Genomic DNA, 14250 nt, shown 5'->3' on the forward strand with positions numbered 1-14250 from the left:
TGGTTAATTTGGATAATTTTCTTAAAATTTAAATAAATTTATATGTTATTATCGACTTATAAAAACAGATATTGTATAGAATATCTTGATATTATTGAGAATGACCAGCGTTTAAGGCCAAAATATGAAGTATTTAATATATTCGTATTATCAAGACAATATGTTGCAGAGTCAAAAACAAAACGACAAAATACAGAGAAATTATAGATTCTATTTTACAATATGCTATATTAAGGTAATTATATATTATATTATAGGATATTATGGTACATGCATTATAGACCCCCAAATCTCCAAATTTTAGTGTCATAGCATTGTACATCGAGGCATGTTTTATAATGTTCCACTGGAAACTAAAGCTCTCCCTTCAACTTATTTTCTTTAATTTCAAGTTCCTAAGTTAATTCGTTTTTTTTTTAATTTACTGAATACATAATACATTTACAACAATTCATAATACATGAATAACAAGAGATTCAAAGCAACATTTTCCATAATCCCCAATAGGTCAAAATCACAATGCGTGTACAATGAAAAGTCGAACAAACTAGAAAATGGGTAATGATGCATTATTCAAAAAGAAAATACAGGTAGCAAAGCAGAGTTGAAACTACACAAAAGCAGCATTTGCAGAAATCGACAACACTCAAGCAGCTTAACATTATTTAGTAACTGTATGAATTCAAAGTATTCGGAGAGATCTCGCTGGAATTACTTTCTTTGTAATTCAGCATTACAAAGAAAGTTCTCGCTGAAATACAATTTCTCATTTGTGCACGTCCGCTTTCATAATTCCCATCCAGGAATCGAATAATAGAGAAGAAACTACGAATCTCGAATCCCAATAAAGATTTAGCTACAATTCCCGTATATTGAAGTTTCCCGTATATTTTTATTTTTTAATCATTACCAAAGTCATGCAATCCTATGTAGAAATAAAAAAATGATCTAATTTCTCTTAAGTTTACTATGAATAAAAGCATCTAAACTAACTGAACGCTGTTGGAGCCCTTTCCAATCAGAATGAAAACATGTAATAAGGAATGTCATAGATTGCTTTTACGGGGAAAAAATCCCCCCCCCAAATGGGATTAAATTAGAACTACGGAGTGATTATAAAATAACTATCCCGATATATGAGACCATAATAATCATACTGTTCACAGAAATGGAATAAAATATTGGTTGAAGGTACTTTGAGGCATGCGTTTAATAAATCATGCGAAATGCAATAGTTAAACTCTAATACAGTGATAAAATTTCAAAAATTTTCAAATCGTAACACCAAATTTTATTGAAATGTGTTCTCAATAAACTAAACAATACATGGTGTTGAAACGATACCTGTAGTACGAAAATCACCAGCGCTAGAAAAACTAAGAAGAAAAAAGAAAACAATTGTGGTGTGCCTGCCACAAAGGTGAAGTTTAACAGATTCCTTTCTTCATGATACATGCTTTGGTTCTAAGCACCATCTGCAGCATACAAAGTGCCATTATGGTTGAAGTATGCCAAGCAGAAACGCAATAAAACGTCTTGCTTTCTGTTGCTTCTCTGCTGTTATTGCTTGTTTTCTCTTTTCATCATTTTCTCTTTTCATCATATCTTTTCATCTTAATATGTTTATCGCTGATGATTTTTGTGCAACAAATATCATCTCAACGGCATTTATTGTTTTCTGCTATGGGGAATACATTCCCCCCCCCAAAAAAATGTTGGTATAACCATTTGAAAATTTTGTCACTGTAACCATAAATGTTAGAGTTTAATTATTGTTTTTCATATGATACGTTTTCTGTAAAATTTATGATAGTTGCGGTGTCATATATGGGGCTGGCTTTTTTATAATCACCCGGCATTTAGAGCTGAGATGGAATGTAGTTATGATGGTCATTCTTTGTAGTTATTATTGAATATAACTTTGTAGTTATTATTGAATATACAGTATCTGTTTTACAAGCAGAAACTGTATGTAAAATAGCTGAATTTGACTTTCGAGTAGGCATCTTACTAGATTTAGATTTCAATTAGATTCCGAACTGGTGAATATAACTATGATTAATGCATTTGCTTTATGCTATAATTATTTTATTGAAAATATTATCAAGTAATCAAAATTAATATATTTCCAAAACTATAATTTTGTAATAGCTCGGCACCTTTGGTAACTCATCAAAGACCCATGGCAATATTTGCGAACTATTTTATATTACGTTTGCTATGCTGTCGCTAATCTTTGGCGATGACAGATCCCGTGCTTGTTTGTTATAAGTACTAACACATCAAGGTCTCACACTCGTATTTGATTACTATGTATGGTTTTTGATGACTAGTGTACGTATTTTAGTCTGCGACGTCTGATTCTAGACTTGCCTGGAACCAGTATTAACTCGCCCATTTAGGCGACAGTATTTAAACTACACTGGTAGGCTGCTGGCAACACTTGACAAGAGCAAATATTTTACCTGTTTTCAGCATAACGTGTGACTCATGGCACTTTAGAAGCCCGCTGATAGTTATTTGTCAGTGATTTAAGCCTAGTGAGTGTCTCTTTTTTTTACAGTAGCGCCAACTAGGGCCAAGAGTACGCCTTAACTACTTCGTACGTCACATTCGCGTGCACAACCCCTTTTTAAGGGGGGCACATACATATACCTCACAGAGGGAACACAGAAGAAGAACAACCATACCTGAACTGGGACTCGAACACGAGACGCTTAGATCTCAGGGAAGACGATGTACCTCTATGCCAGGACACCGGCAGAAAAGCCTTTTTCTTTTTACTATAACTTATATAAAAAAGAGAGAGTATAGAGATAATATAATCATGAACAACAAATTCGAACTAGATATTTTGACGAATCTCTATATCTTAGACTACTCTGAGTTTGAAAAATGTCCATCTGTCTCTGTCTGTCTGTCTTTGACAAAGATAACATAAAAACGCTTTGATCCAGACGTCTGAAATTTAGAATGGTCTTTATACCAAATTCGTAAATTTCTATCAAATTTTGAACAAAAATCTGCTTGGAGTAAGACTGTCTGTCCGGCTATACGAATATAATTTTAAACGATAACTACAAAACGGAGAGAGATAAATCAATAAAATTCGATATACAGAATTAACATTTGTAGTATAGACATCTATCGAATGTACCATTATTTAAAATTATTTTTTAGGATTTACCACCCTATTGCTCTGCTGTTTTATAAAAATGTAAACGCGATAAATCAAAGACGGAATGAAATATATCAAATTTGGTGTATGATTTTGTTTCTATAAATGTAGTTTAAATGACTATAAGTGTATATATTTCCCAAATTTTTGATTTAATTGGATGGAAAAAATGCATCTAAAACACATGTTCGATTTTTGGATACTATTAACCTGAGCCCAGTGATTAATCGCTAAAACATTCTATAAGGATCACATGACTCAGTAAAAACGCTAAATTCCCGCCAAACGTTAATATTGTTGTTGTGTCTTATGGTACTTGCCACGGACAAGCCCGCTCTATCGAAGACAGCGATTTAAGCCTGAGGGGGAGCGTCTCTTGTTTTTATAGTAGCGCCAACTAGGGCCAAGAGTACGACTTTGCTACTCACGCATCACTCATTCGCTTGCACAACCCCTTTTTACAGGAGGGCACATTCACACATCTCACAGATAGAACAACGGAAGAACAACCATGCCCAAACCGGGACTCGAATCTGTGACGCCCAGATTACGGGGAAGACGCGCTACTGCTATGCCAGGTAGCCGGCACATTAATATTTTGTTACTTGAAGGTTAATATTACAAGGAATACTATTTTTAATATGAAAAGAGAGGAAAATTAGTTTTTTTTTCTTTCATATAAATACAACGAAAGAAAAACCATGAACTGAAGAAAGGAACTATTGATAAGGTAAAAAGCTTTCGAAAAAAGAATTTTAAAGCAAGGATAAATTAAAAATAAATAAAAATTAAAAAAGTCTTTTACCAACATATTACTTTTTAATAAATACCTTTTAATACCTGAGGTCGTTCAAGATAATCTGTCACGAGATCTTTGAAATGAATTTTGCCAAAACATCTCTATATAATTTAATTCAAATCTAGAAATTCGGAATAATTATGTTTTTCTATTACATCTGTTATAGATAATACATTTAAAATTACTTTAAGATTCGCTGGCAGACAGATTCAAATTGTGCTTTCAGTTACCTTTTGTGAATTTTTATTGAATATAACATACGCCATTCTTTTCTTAAAAATCGACTTTTTTTTCCTAAAAACATTAGTTTATCTTTACGAGTTTCTCGCATTTCATCACTCTTTGAAGAAGAAAAATACAACTTCATCCGCAACAAAAAGAAAACTAAATGAAAGAATATTTTCTATTCTCGCAACACAAAGAATTCTAAATTAAAATCAGTTTCCAAAAGAAGAAAAAAAATAATAATACAAATACAGAGAAACATCAAAAAATTAAAAAAAAAAAAGATAAGTTTACACTTACGACAAAAATCTCGAATGGGAGATTTATCTTCTTTTTTTTTCGTTTTATTTCTCATTTTTTTTATTTTTATTAATTGCGCATTATCAATTACTTGTGCCTAAAGCACCTGCCAGGAGTTTGCATCGAAATCTCCAAACGAAAAATTGCCGGTGGCTCCACAGCTAGCGCGGAAAGAATAAAACAAGCAAACGATTTTTAACCCTACGCGTCTCCTGACATTTTTAAAAAAGGATGAAACGCCTTTTGTCCGAAAGTAAGAAATTATAAATCGTTAAGTGAATCGCTTGCGGCTAAAAGGGGATATGGAATTTTTTTTCCCTTCTTTCTACCCCTATCATTTACCCACTCCGAATCTATCTAAAACATATGGAAGCTTTATTAAAGAAATAATTTTTTTTTCCCACACAGAACCTCGAATTGAAGTGAAGAGAGACATCATTATCTATAAGATGCCCCTAGGGACCTCTGGGATGTTTATTAATTCAGAAGACACGGTGGATCGAGTCTTTCGATTGCATAGATGAATGTGGAGGATTCGTTTTAATTAGAGGACCGTTTTTATGACCTTTATCTGCCTCATTCAGCGGTGGAAGCTCTGTTGGAAATAAAGTGAAGAAAAAATAGTTATAGCGATTCGAGACTTTACTAGAACTCCTTGGAGTGTATTATCTCTGGGAAAAAAATTAATTATATTTGAGTTTGAGTGTTAATTTTTCGTAGATTTAATTTATTCTGCACAATTTTGGGTTAATGAATTCTGTTAAAGGTACTTAGTGTTAGGAGGAAAAAACTCTTAGTACTAGTTCTTAGTCTTAACCATAAGCAAATTATTGTTGGTTTTATGGCTTTTTTTAGGCAGAAATCGTAACGTGTGGTGAAACATTTGCATCATTAAATGGACTTTGAATGAATCGTATCTGAAAACATAAAGTATTTTAATATGATAAAAATTTATTGGCTAGCTATTGTTTGCAAATTGCCTGATTCCACATCTATGAGACAAAAGTCTTTTTAAGTGCTCCATAAAGCAGGCCATTCCCCCTAGAGGTACCAAATCAGGTACATAGTTAGTTCTCGGATAGTAGATGCTCTATTTAAAAAGGTTCTTTCGATAATTTTAATTAAAAATTAATCCAAATTTTGACATTTCTCCTCAAGAATTTTTTAAAAAAATTTTGCATCATTTTAAACTTCAAACCAGAGGGAATGCCTTACATGGCATTGGCGTATACGATAATTACGAAAAATTAACTTTTGGGGGAATAAAGTATTTATATTGAATCTATCGTGCGATTTATTTGCGAGATACCTACCATGCGGCCTGAGTCGGCCATCTGTGGGTGCGGCGAATGTTATGCACCGAGGCCCCGGGATTGAGGGGGCCCCCCAACATGATCAAGAACTAAAATAATATTCTGAACAGTAATCGTGGAATGGAAAGAAGGAAGGAAGAAATTTAACTGAAAAAATCGACGGGTTTGGAATTATAAGAAATTTACATATATATTGCAGTCTAGTGCAAGTGTGTAACATGAGGTCAGTTGATTTACGGTCATTTACTTCACCTACTAAATTAGATGGCATATAGTATTTTGAAAATTCATGCTATGATATGTTTAATATTGTTAGACTTAATCATGTACATGGCAAGAAAATATCTCTAGGGGTATCAGAAAAGGAAATTGGCAGGAAAAAAAAAGAAGAAAAGCTTCATTTCAAGAAGTCGTAAGTGGATATGTTTTGTCTACGAAGTAATGCTGGCAATGAAATCGCTTCGACTTCCAGAAGTTACAATTCATGATTCAACTGAAGAAGAAAGCTCGCGCACAAACTACTCAATCTTGCAATGGGGATGTAGAAACTGAAATTCGTTGAAGAACCGTATGTTTATAAAAATATGATAGAATCAGAAAATAATGACGAAAAATTGAAAAATTACGAAAGTATGATCAAATGAATATAAGCCATTCAGGTTTATGGCCAAGAAGCAACCTATTATTTTAGAATGCTGTGCTAAAACCGGACCTGTACAACAACACAAAGGAAGTTTTGCGAAAAATGCTGATGGTAGAACATGTTTCGCTACGTAATATTTCAAGAAAAATGGCAAATGGTGAAACTCAGTTTCGCAGCTGCTTAATGTATTCAAAAACTCAAAACTCGGTTTTTTTGCTTTTGTTGTATACTATTTTCCAAAACTAGAGGAAATGAACTATATTCAAGTTTAATACTACAAATGCCACTTATAGGTGGCTATAATAATTGAAGGTAGCTGTCAAATGTAATTCAAGAGCATGAGTGTTCTATTTGTCACTTTATTTCGTTTATTGTTTGGAAAAAACTTTGCAACACTCATTGGGAAACCAAAATAGATTCGGTTAAAGCACTGAGTATACAATGTGAACAAACTTGTAACGCCCTAGAAGAATAACTCCCGTGGGTACCTCGGAATGAGGATGAGATGCTTTCGGCATAGTGGTTGGATCTGGTCATCATGGAGGGTACACAAATTGGTGGGGGATCTGACTCCTTCCATCGATGACGGGACGTACTTCCTTCGGGAAGGGCTGTACCGTGGCCGGTGATGGCCCTTAGGACTCAACCACAGTTCCCGCCAGTGTTGCTGTTGCGGCGGTCTGGTCATTCAGCCTTATGGTTGCTCCATTACGCAACAGAATGCATTTTAACTACATCTTATCACCTAACGAAACCATCAGCTAACCTTCAACAGGTCTGGTTCTCCAGGGTAGCAGATAACTCTCTCAGCAGGGCCAAGATCAGAAAAATGGTTCAATTCCTGCATGAAGAGTCACAGCTGTTCAGATACTGACCGCCACTCCTATAACATCGGAAAACCCTGTTGCAACTGTGGTCAGTGGTGGTGCTTAATGAAGAAATTCCAACTCTCGGTGCCTTTAGATATTTTTTTATTAACAATAACAACAGAGTTTAAAGCTCAGGGTAAATTCCATAACCGCTGAGGTCCGTGCCTGCCACGCAAGTCCCCGTTCTCGGGGGTGGATATTTACAAACAGGAAATAAACAACAGGCGGGAGCGCCATCTATGTACAATCTGTAACACTCCCCACCTGAACTTACATAAGTTCATTTTCCATATTACAAATATAATCATAAACAAGATGAAAAATAGAAATGCATAAATCATAACATTACAATAATATAAAATATTCTTCCGATTAATGAAAATTTATGAATTAAATTTCAATACCATATACAAACAATACAATTATTAACTAAACATATATATTTAAGGATTTATCTCTAAATTGCAAACAAGTTGAACTGAGCGTTTTATGTTTCCTTTGGGAGTTTTGATGAGAAGAGAACGAACTTGTCCGTCTCGCCCTGGACACAACTCCAAAATTCTTCCTATCATCCACATATTCCTTGGATAACGCTCATCATTAATTAAAACGACATCATTTACCTTAAATGAACAAATCTTACCTGGCTGTGGAGAGATATAAGCTGATCTCAAATTAAGCAAATATTCCTTTCTCCACCTATTCCAAAAATGATTCAAAATTGTTTGTTGATATTTAATCCTTTTTGTTAAAGAATCTCTATTTACATTTAATTCCTCAATTTTAGATTGTATTACTGGTAAAGATGCTAATCTTTTCCCAATTAGAAAATGAGAAGGAGTGAGTGGTGAAGGTTCGGAAGGTTCATTGTACAGATACGTGATAGGCCTAGAATTAACAATAGCTTCAATTTCTAAAAAAATGGTTTCTAATTCCTTAAAAGAAAGACTTGATTTGCCAATAATCTTCTTTAAACAAGTTTTAATTGTACGTATCTGCCTTTCCCAAAACCCTCCCCACCATGGACTCCTCTCAACAATAAATTTCCAAACAATACCTTTGGAGGCAAATACATTTTTAACTTCAGGATTATTAATATATTTCCACCATTTACTTAATTCAGAATTTGCCTTTTTAAATGTTTTAGCATTATCAGAGTAAATTACAGAACACAAACCTCTACGAGAAATAAATCTCCTAAAAGCTAATAAAAATGAATCAGTACTCATATTATTAACTAATTCTAAATGAACAGCTCTTACTACAGCACAAGTAAATATTATCATATAACACTTATCATTAGAGTCATTCACAAAAAAAGGTCCTGCAAAGTCTACGCCAGATACATCAAATGGTGAATGTTCTAGAATTCTGTCAGGAGGTAGTGGAGCTACCACCTGTTCTCCAGTCTTTACCTTAAAACGTCTACATATGAGACAGTCATTCAATACCTTTTTTACAAATTGTCTACCTTTGATGATCCAGAATTGTTCGCGCAAGTGAGTTAAGGTACCTTCAACACCTAAATGGCCCATTTTGAAATGAGCATCCAATATCAGTAATTTTACAAATTTATCGTTGGATGGGAGAAGCCAAGAATGCTTCGCCCTCATGTCACCGCTAAAAAACTGCAGACGACCCTTCAATTGCAGCAGATTATTTTCATCGAGTTCAGGACTCAGATTATATACGCACGAGTCCTTGGAGATGACACTCTTAGAAAGAAGCTGGTGAATTTCAGCTCCGAAATATTTTATTTGAGTAGCCTTGATCCAAGAATGTAAGGCTTCCTGAAGTTCGAAAGCACTAAGAGGTCCACTAAATTTTAAAGAACGAGGTTTAGAATTGTTCATAAACCTTTTCACAAAAGCTGTAACACGCAAAAGTTTTCGAAGATTGTTGTATTTATCAATGTTAATACAGCTTGAAATACAGTCATCAACATTGGTAGTAACAACCATTGTGTTGACGGTTTCAGTTCTCCGCCGCTCTGAGGAAAATATTTCTTTATCACAAATGGAATCAGAGAGAATTTGACGAACACTGCACAGGCCACGAATGTACCGGCCGAGACAGCCACTCAGGTCCCGTCCACCAAAGAGAACTTGAGAGAAATGCTTTCGCCGATTCCCCTCTCGTAGTTAAATCAGCAGGGTTTTCCGATCCACTACAATGGTTCCAACAGGGCGGAGAAGTAAGTAACTGCACCTGAGTTACTCTGTTACACACAAAGGGTTTCCATATTTTTGCCGATCCCTTCACCCAATGGATAACAATTTTCGAGTCACTCCATAAATAAACTCTTTTAGTTAAAGATGGAAAGGTGTCCTGCAAGTATTTCGCTAAGCGAGCACCGATGAGTGCTGCCATCAGTTCCAATCTCGCAAGGGTTAAGGTTTTCAAAGGAGCAACCTTACTTTTAGACATAATAAAGCTCACCTTAGCACTTCCTTCTTCGGTGATGTATCGGAAATACGCCACAGCCCCATAGGCTTTAGGATTGGCGTCACAGAAGATGTGGAGTGAAATGTCATTCGTTCTTAATTTCGTAAACGTTCAATCCGCAAGTTATCTATAGCAGAGAGTTCAGAGCACCAAGTGTTCCGTTTTTCTTCCAAATCCTGTGGTAGCTGTTCATCCCATTCAAGGCTCCTTTTCCATAATTCTTGAATGAGAATTTTAACTGTGATTACAAAAGGGCTGATTAGTCCACAAGGATCGAAAATTTGAGAGATTATTCTCAGTACATGTCTTTTAGAAGTTCCGTTGGTGATTCCAAATTCCAAGGAATTCCTAACATCTTTTAAATTCCACTTAATCTCGTCCTCAATTGTATCCCAATTCAATCCTAAGAAACCCGATCCTTGCCCATGATCAGTATTTTCTTTATACCCATTCTCAAACCAAAGTTTATTTAGCTCGACACAATTAGTTCTTAATTTCCTTAAATTAAACCCGGCGGAGCGTAATATATCTATAGCAGAAGAAGTTAACTGATAAGCATCCTGCGCGGTATCTGCTCCATAATATAAGTCATCGACATATAGAGAATTTAACATTTCACAACATTTAGGATATTTATCTCTAAATTTCCTTATATGAAATTTTAAAACGCAAGCCAAAGCAAAGGGAGATGTAGTTAAGCCAAAGGGAAGACGATTAAAATTAGATACTTGCTTTGAGTCGCCCGTATCGTCCGGAAACCATAAAAATTTTAGATATTTTCTATCTTCCACTGCAATCTCTATCATAAGAAATGCCTTTTCTAAATCTCCGCAAAACGCAATTTGATTTTCCCGAAATTTAAGAGTAACATCCAATAAATTGGCATTAAGATTAACTCCTGTCTCAAGTGAATCATTCAAAGATTTTTTATTTTCCCCTCCCTTACTACTACAATCATAGACTATTCTTACTTGAGTCGTAGCTTTATCGTCACGGATAACCGCTCTGTGAGGCATATAATATCCCGTCCGAGTGTCTTTATAAACACATTTTCCGACAATATCGCATTCTAATTGATCCTTAACAATTTTTTTGTACTGGTCCGCAATTTCGGGATTTTTATTTAATTTCCTTTCCATTGAATTAAAGCGCCTTTCCGCAACTTCAAAATTAGAATCCAATTCAACTGGAGGTCCCATATTATCTTTCCACATTAATTTGCAAACATACCGTTTTCCATTAAATTTCAAATTATTTTCGAAGGTTTTAATTAATTGATCATCCCTCTCAGAAAGACCTCGTATTTCGTTAGGAAATTCCTCTATCTCCCAAAATTTATTGAGCTCAAACAAAATAGAGGAAGAATCCATTATCAAACAAACATTTTCGCAACTTTCAGTCGAATCGTCCCTCTTACCGACACCCCCTATTAGCCACCCGAAGACTGAATTTATGACCCAGGTGTTCTGACAGACCCTTTCCCGTTGGTCATAAACAACTTCCCAAAAGGAGTCACTGCCCACTAGAATTTCCACCGGAACCCCCTTGTCAAATGAGTCGGCAAGTTGTATGTTTTTTGTCTTCAACTCGCTCAAAATAGAGTCGTCTGGAATATTTAAAGACAAGTTAGAAATTATTTCTATTACCAGAGCTTCGAGCATATAAAATTTTGATCGATCATGCCTATTCTCAAGCTTCAAGCATACGACCGGATATCGTTTTTTATGAGCCGTAGTTTGGCCAAAAGAATATATAGCAAGCTCTTCGTATCTTATTGGTTTGAGATTTAACGCTTTAGCTAATTTAGCCGAGATAAAACTCTTGTGAGAAGCGCTATCCAAAATGGCACTTGTTAATACCGACCTTTTATCCGAACTAGCAAAGACCGAACAAGTTTGTAAAAAGGCCTTATTTTTCGCATTAACATTACTATGCGATACAGAAATATTTTCAACATTTTTATTTAACATCGAAGGCGAATTATGAGAATTACTTGAGATTTCAGTTTGCCTTCCAGCTACGTTTCTCACACTGCTAAGAGGGTTATCATTTTTTCTACATACTGATTCATGGTGAAATTTAGAAGAACATTTTTTACACACGATACCTGATTTACAGAATCTGCTCATATGATTTTTTTTAAAACAGTTCCAACATCTACCCTCAACCTTAAGTTTATTTATTTTTTCTTCGATATTCAAAAGTTTACAATTTGTTGAATCATGACCGTTTACGCAATCGCAAAATATACAAACACCTTTTACCTGGGTATGCAATGCCGCTGCGGACGAAACATTTTTTGGCCTTAAATAATTTTTTTGATACCTATTATAATTTGGAGAAAAGGTGCGTTGAGTTTCAGAACTTTTTGGGTTACTAATAATTGACTCACAAATTTCCCTCGATTCAACTTCGTTTCTTAAGAAATCCATAATTTCCGAAACCTCACAGTTATTATCCTTACTGCGCTTCCGATGAAAATCTAAAACCAAATCTTGGGGCAATAATTTTAATAATAAAGGATTCAACAAATGACCATAAGATCCCTCCGTAACATCTAGAGATTTTAAATTTCTTATATTTATTTCAATGTCGTCATACAATCTACGCAAGCCTTTAACATGGGAGGAATTTCTAACGGGCTCTAAATTTAGTAGTCTAGACATATAGGAATTTATGATGAAATCCTTACGCCCATAGCGTTGATTTAAAAGCTCAATACAAGAATCATAATTCTTTTCATTTAACTCAAATCCAGCAACTACGTTGTACGCGGGGGGAGAAAGCAACGATTTTAAGTATTGAAATTTTTCTATTTTAGTTAAGGAGTCATTATATCCGATTGCACTATTATAGCAATTAAGGAATTCCATGAAATTTGTATCGCCAGAAAAACGTGGAATTTCTAATTTAGGTAGTTTAAGAGCCGAAACTGCATTTATTGATTTGTTTAGGCTCGAATTAGATTCCTGGGCAGAAGTATTTACGGTGACCTGTTTTAGATGACACCTCAATTTAATTTTGACTGTTAATATTTTATCCTCATATTCTTCAGATCCTTTTAATTCCGATTTGAATTTTTCTGGATCGGTAATAAGGTCTTCTACTTCTTGGTTATATTGTTTTAAAATTTCCTCTTTAGTTCCTAAAAGTTCAAGGATTTCTTCCAAAGTATTTAAGTCGCTTTTTTCTTTTTCTTCCTCCAGAGCTACATGCGCTCTTTTTAGTAGCTTAGTGACGCTGCTGCGAACACTGCTTCTCTTTTCTATTATCTTTGTTAATTTATCCATGCTTAAATAAAATATCAAAGGTCTTACCCGTATCCAATCTTGATTAATTTCCCGGCCGATGCACCATGTTGCAACTGTGGTCAGTGGTGGTGCTTAATGAAGAAATTCCAACTCTCGGTGCCTTTAGATATTTTTTTATTAACAATAACAACAGAGTTTAAAGCTCAGGGTAAATTCCATAACCGCTGAGGTCCGTGCCTGCCACGCAAGTCCCCGCTCTCGGGGGTGGATATTTACAAACAGGAAATAAACAACAGGCGGGAGCGCCATCTATGTACAATCTGTAACAAACCCATCTCACCACCTGCACGACAAGACTTCCACCAGGCCCGGAAACTCCAACCACCAACGCAGCGCATCCTCAAGCTCAGACAACTCCATTCAGTCCTGCATAGCCCATGACATCCCTGCTCCAACCCAACCTAAAACCAACCATTCCTGCTCTAACCCAGCCAAGTCAGCTCCTCACCAGTCTAACCGAATTCAGCTCGCCTACTCCAATGCAACCCACTGCAGCCTAAAAATCTTTAACCCAGCCAACTACAACTCAGCCAACATCAGCTCCACATCATCAGCCCAATCACCATTACCTCCACATCATTAGCTTAACTATCTGCAACTCTCACTCTCCATGTCCACCCAACTGTTTAAATAATCGTTAAGATTATAGTCGCAGGGGCAGGGAGAGGTGTTAAGTGTTAAGCCTTATGGTTGAAATCCGTGTGCCTTCTTGGCGGGCCGGAGAGTCAGTTGGTTGACTTGCCCTAGAAGAATTAATTAATATAAATACCGATAATACAGCGGTATCCAAAATTAAAAGTCTGTCGAATTCTTTTCAAGAACGACCATTTATTTTATGTTTAATAGAATGTCGCTAAGTCGTACTGTTGGCGCTACTGAAAAAACAAGAGCCGCTCACTCGGCTTAAATCGTTGACAGATAACGATCATCGGGCTTGTAAAGAACCGTAAGCCACAACAACACTGACCTTTTTTTTTGCTACTGACTCTATGTGTGTGATTCAGGACATAAAAATCGGAGCACTCGTAGCATTTATGACCTTTCCCAAACCTCCTAATTACACACTTGGGTGGGGATATAACACTTATATTAGAGAGCGTGCGAGAAAGTTTCGAGGAAACAACTGCTGCCAATTTTTCTTCTGCTATCTAATTGAATGGCTCTTTC

At 35.6% G+C, this 14250-nt stretch overlaps 2 protein-coding genes across 2 annotated transcripts; both read right to left on the reverse strand.

Annotated features, from left to right (window-relative positions):
* Positions 1–7770: 7770 nt before the first annotated feature.
* On the reverse strand, positions 7771–9288 carry LOC129956567 (uncharacterized). The gene has a single exon (XM_056068496.1). It carries the CDS (start codon positions 9286–9288, stop codon positions 7771–7773), a length of 1518 nt encoding a protein of 505 aa, XP_055924471.1.
* A 579-nt stretch (positions 9289–9867) lies between these two features.
* On the reverse strand, positions 9868–13062 carry LOC129956568 (uncharacterized). The gene has a single exon (XM_056068497.1). The coding sequence runs from the start codon at positions 13060–13062 to the stop codon at positions 9868–9870; it is 3195 nt and encodes a 1064-aa protein (XP_055924472.1).
* Positions 13063–14250: the final 1188 nt, after the last annotated feature.

This window comes from Argiope bruennichi, chromosome 11, assembly GCF_947563725.1.
Source record: "Argiope bruennichi chromosome 11, qqArgBrue1.1, whole genome shotgun sequence".
NCBI lineage: Eukaryota > Metazoa > Arthropoda > Arachnida > Araneae > Araneidae > Argiope > Argiope bruennichi.

Bases quoted from the DNA above. Each gene is read 5' to 3' on its own strand.
- LOC129956567 (XM_056068496.1), bottom strand. From the start codon at position 9,288: ATGGTTGTTACTACCAATGTTGATGACTGTATTTCAAGCTGTATTAAC.
- LOC129956568 (XM_056068497.1), bottom strand. From the start codon at position 13,062: ATGGATAAATTAACAAAGATAATAGAAAAGAGAAGCAGTGTTCGCAGC.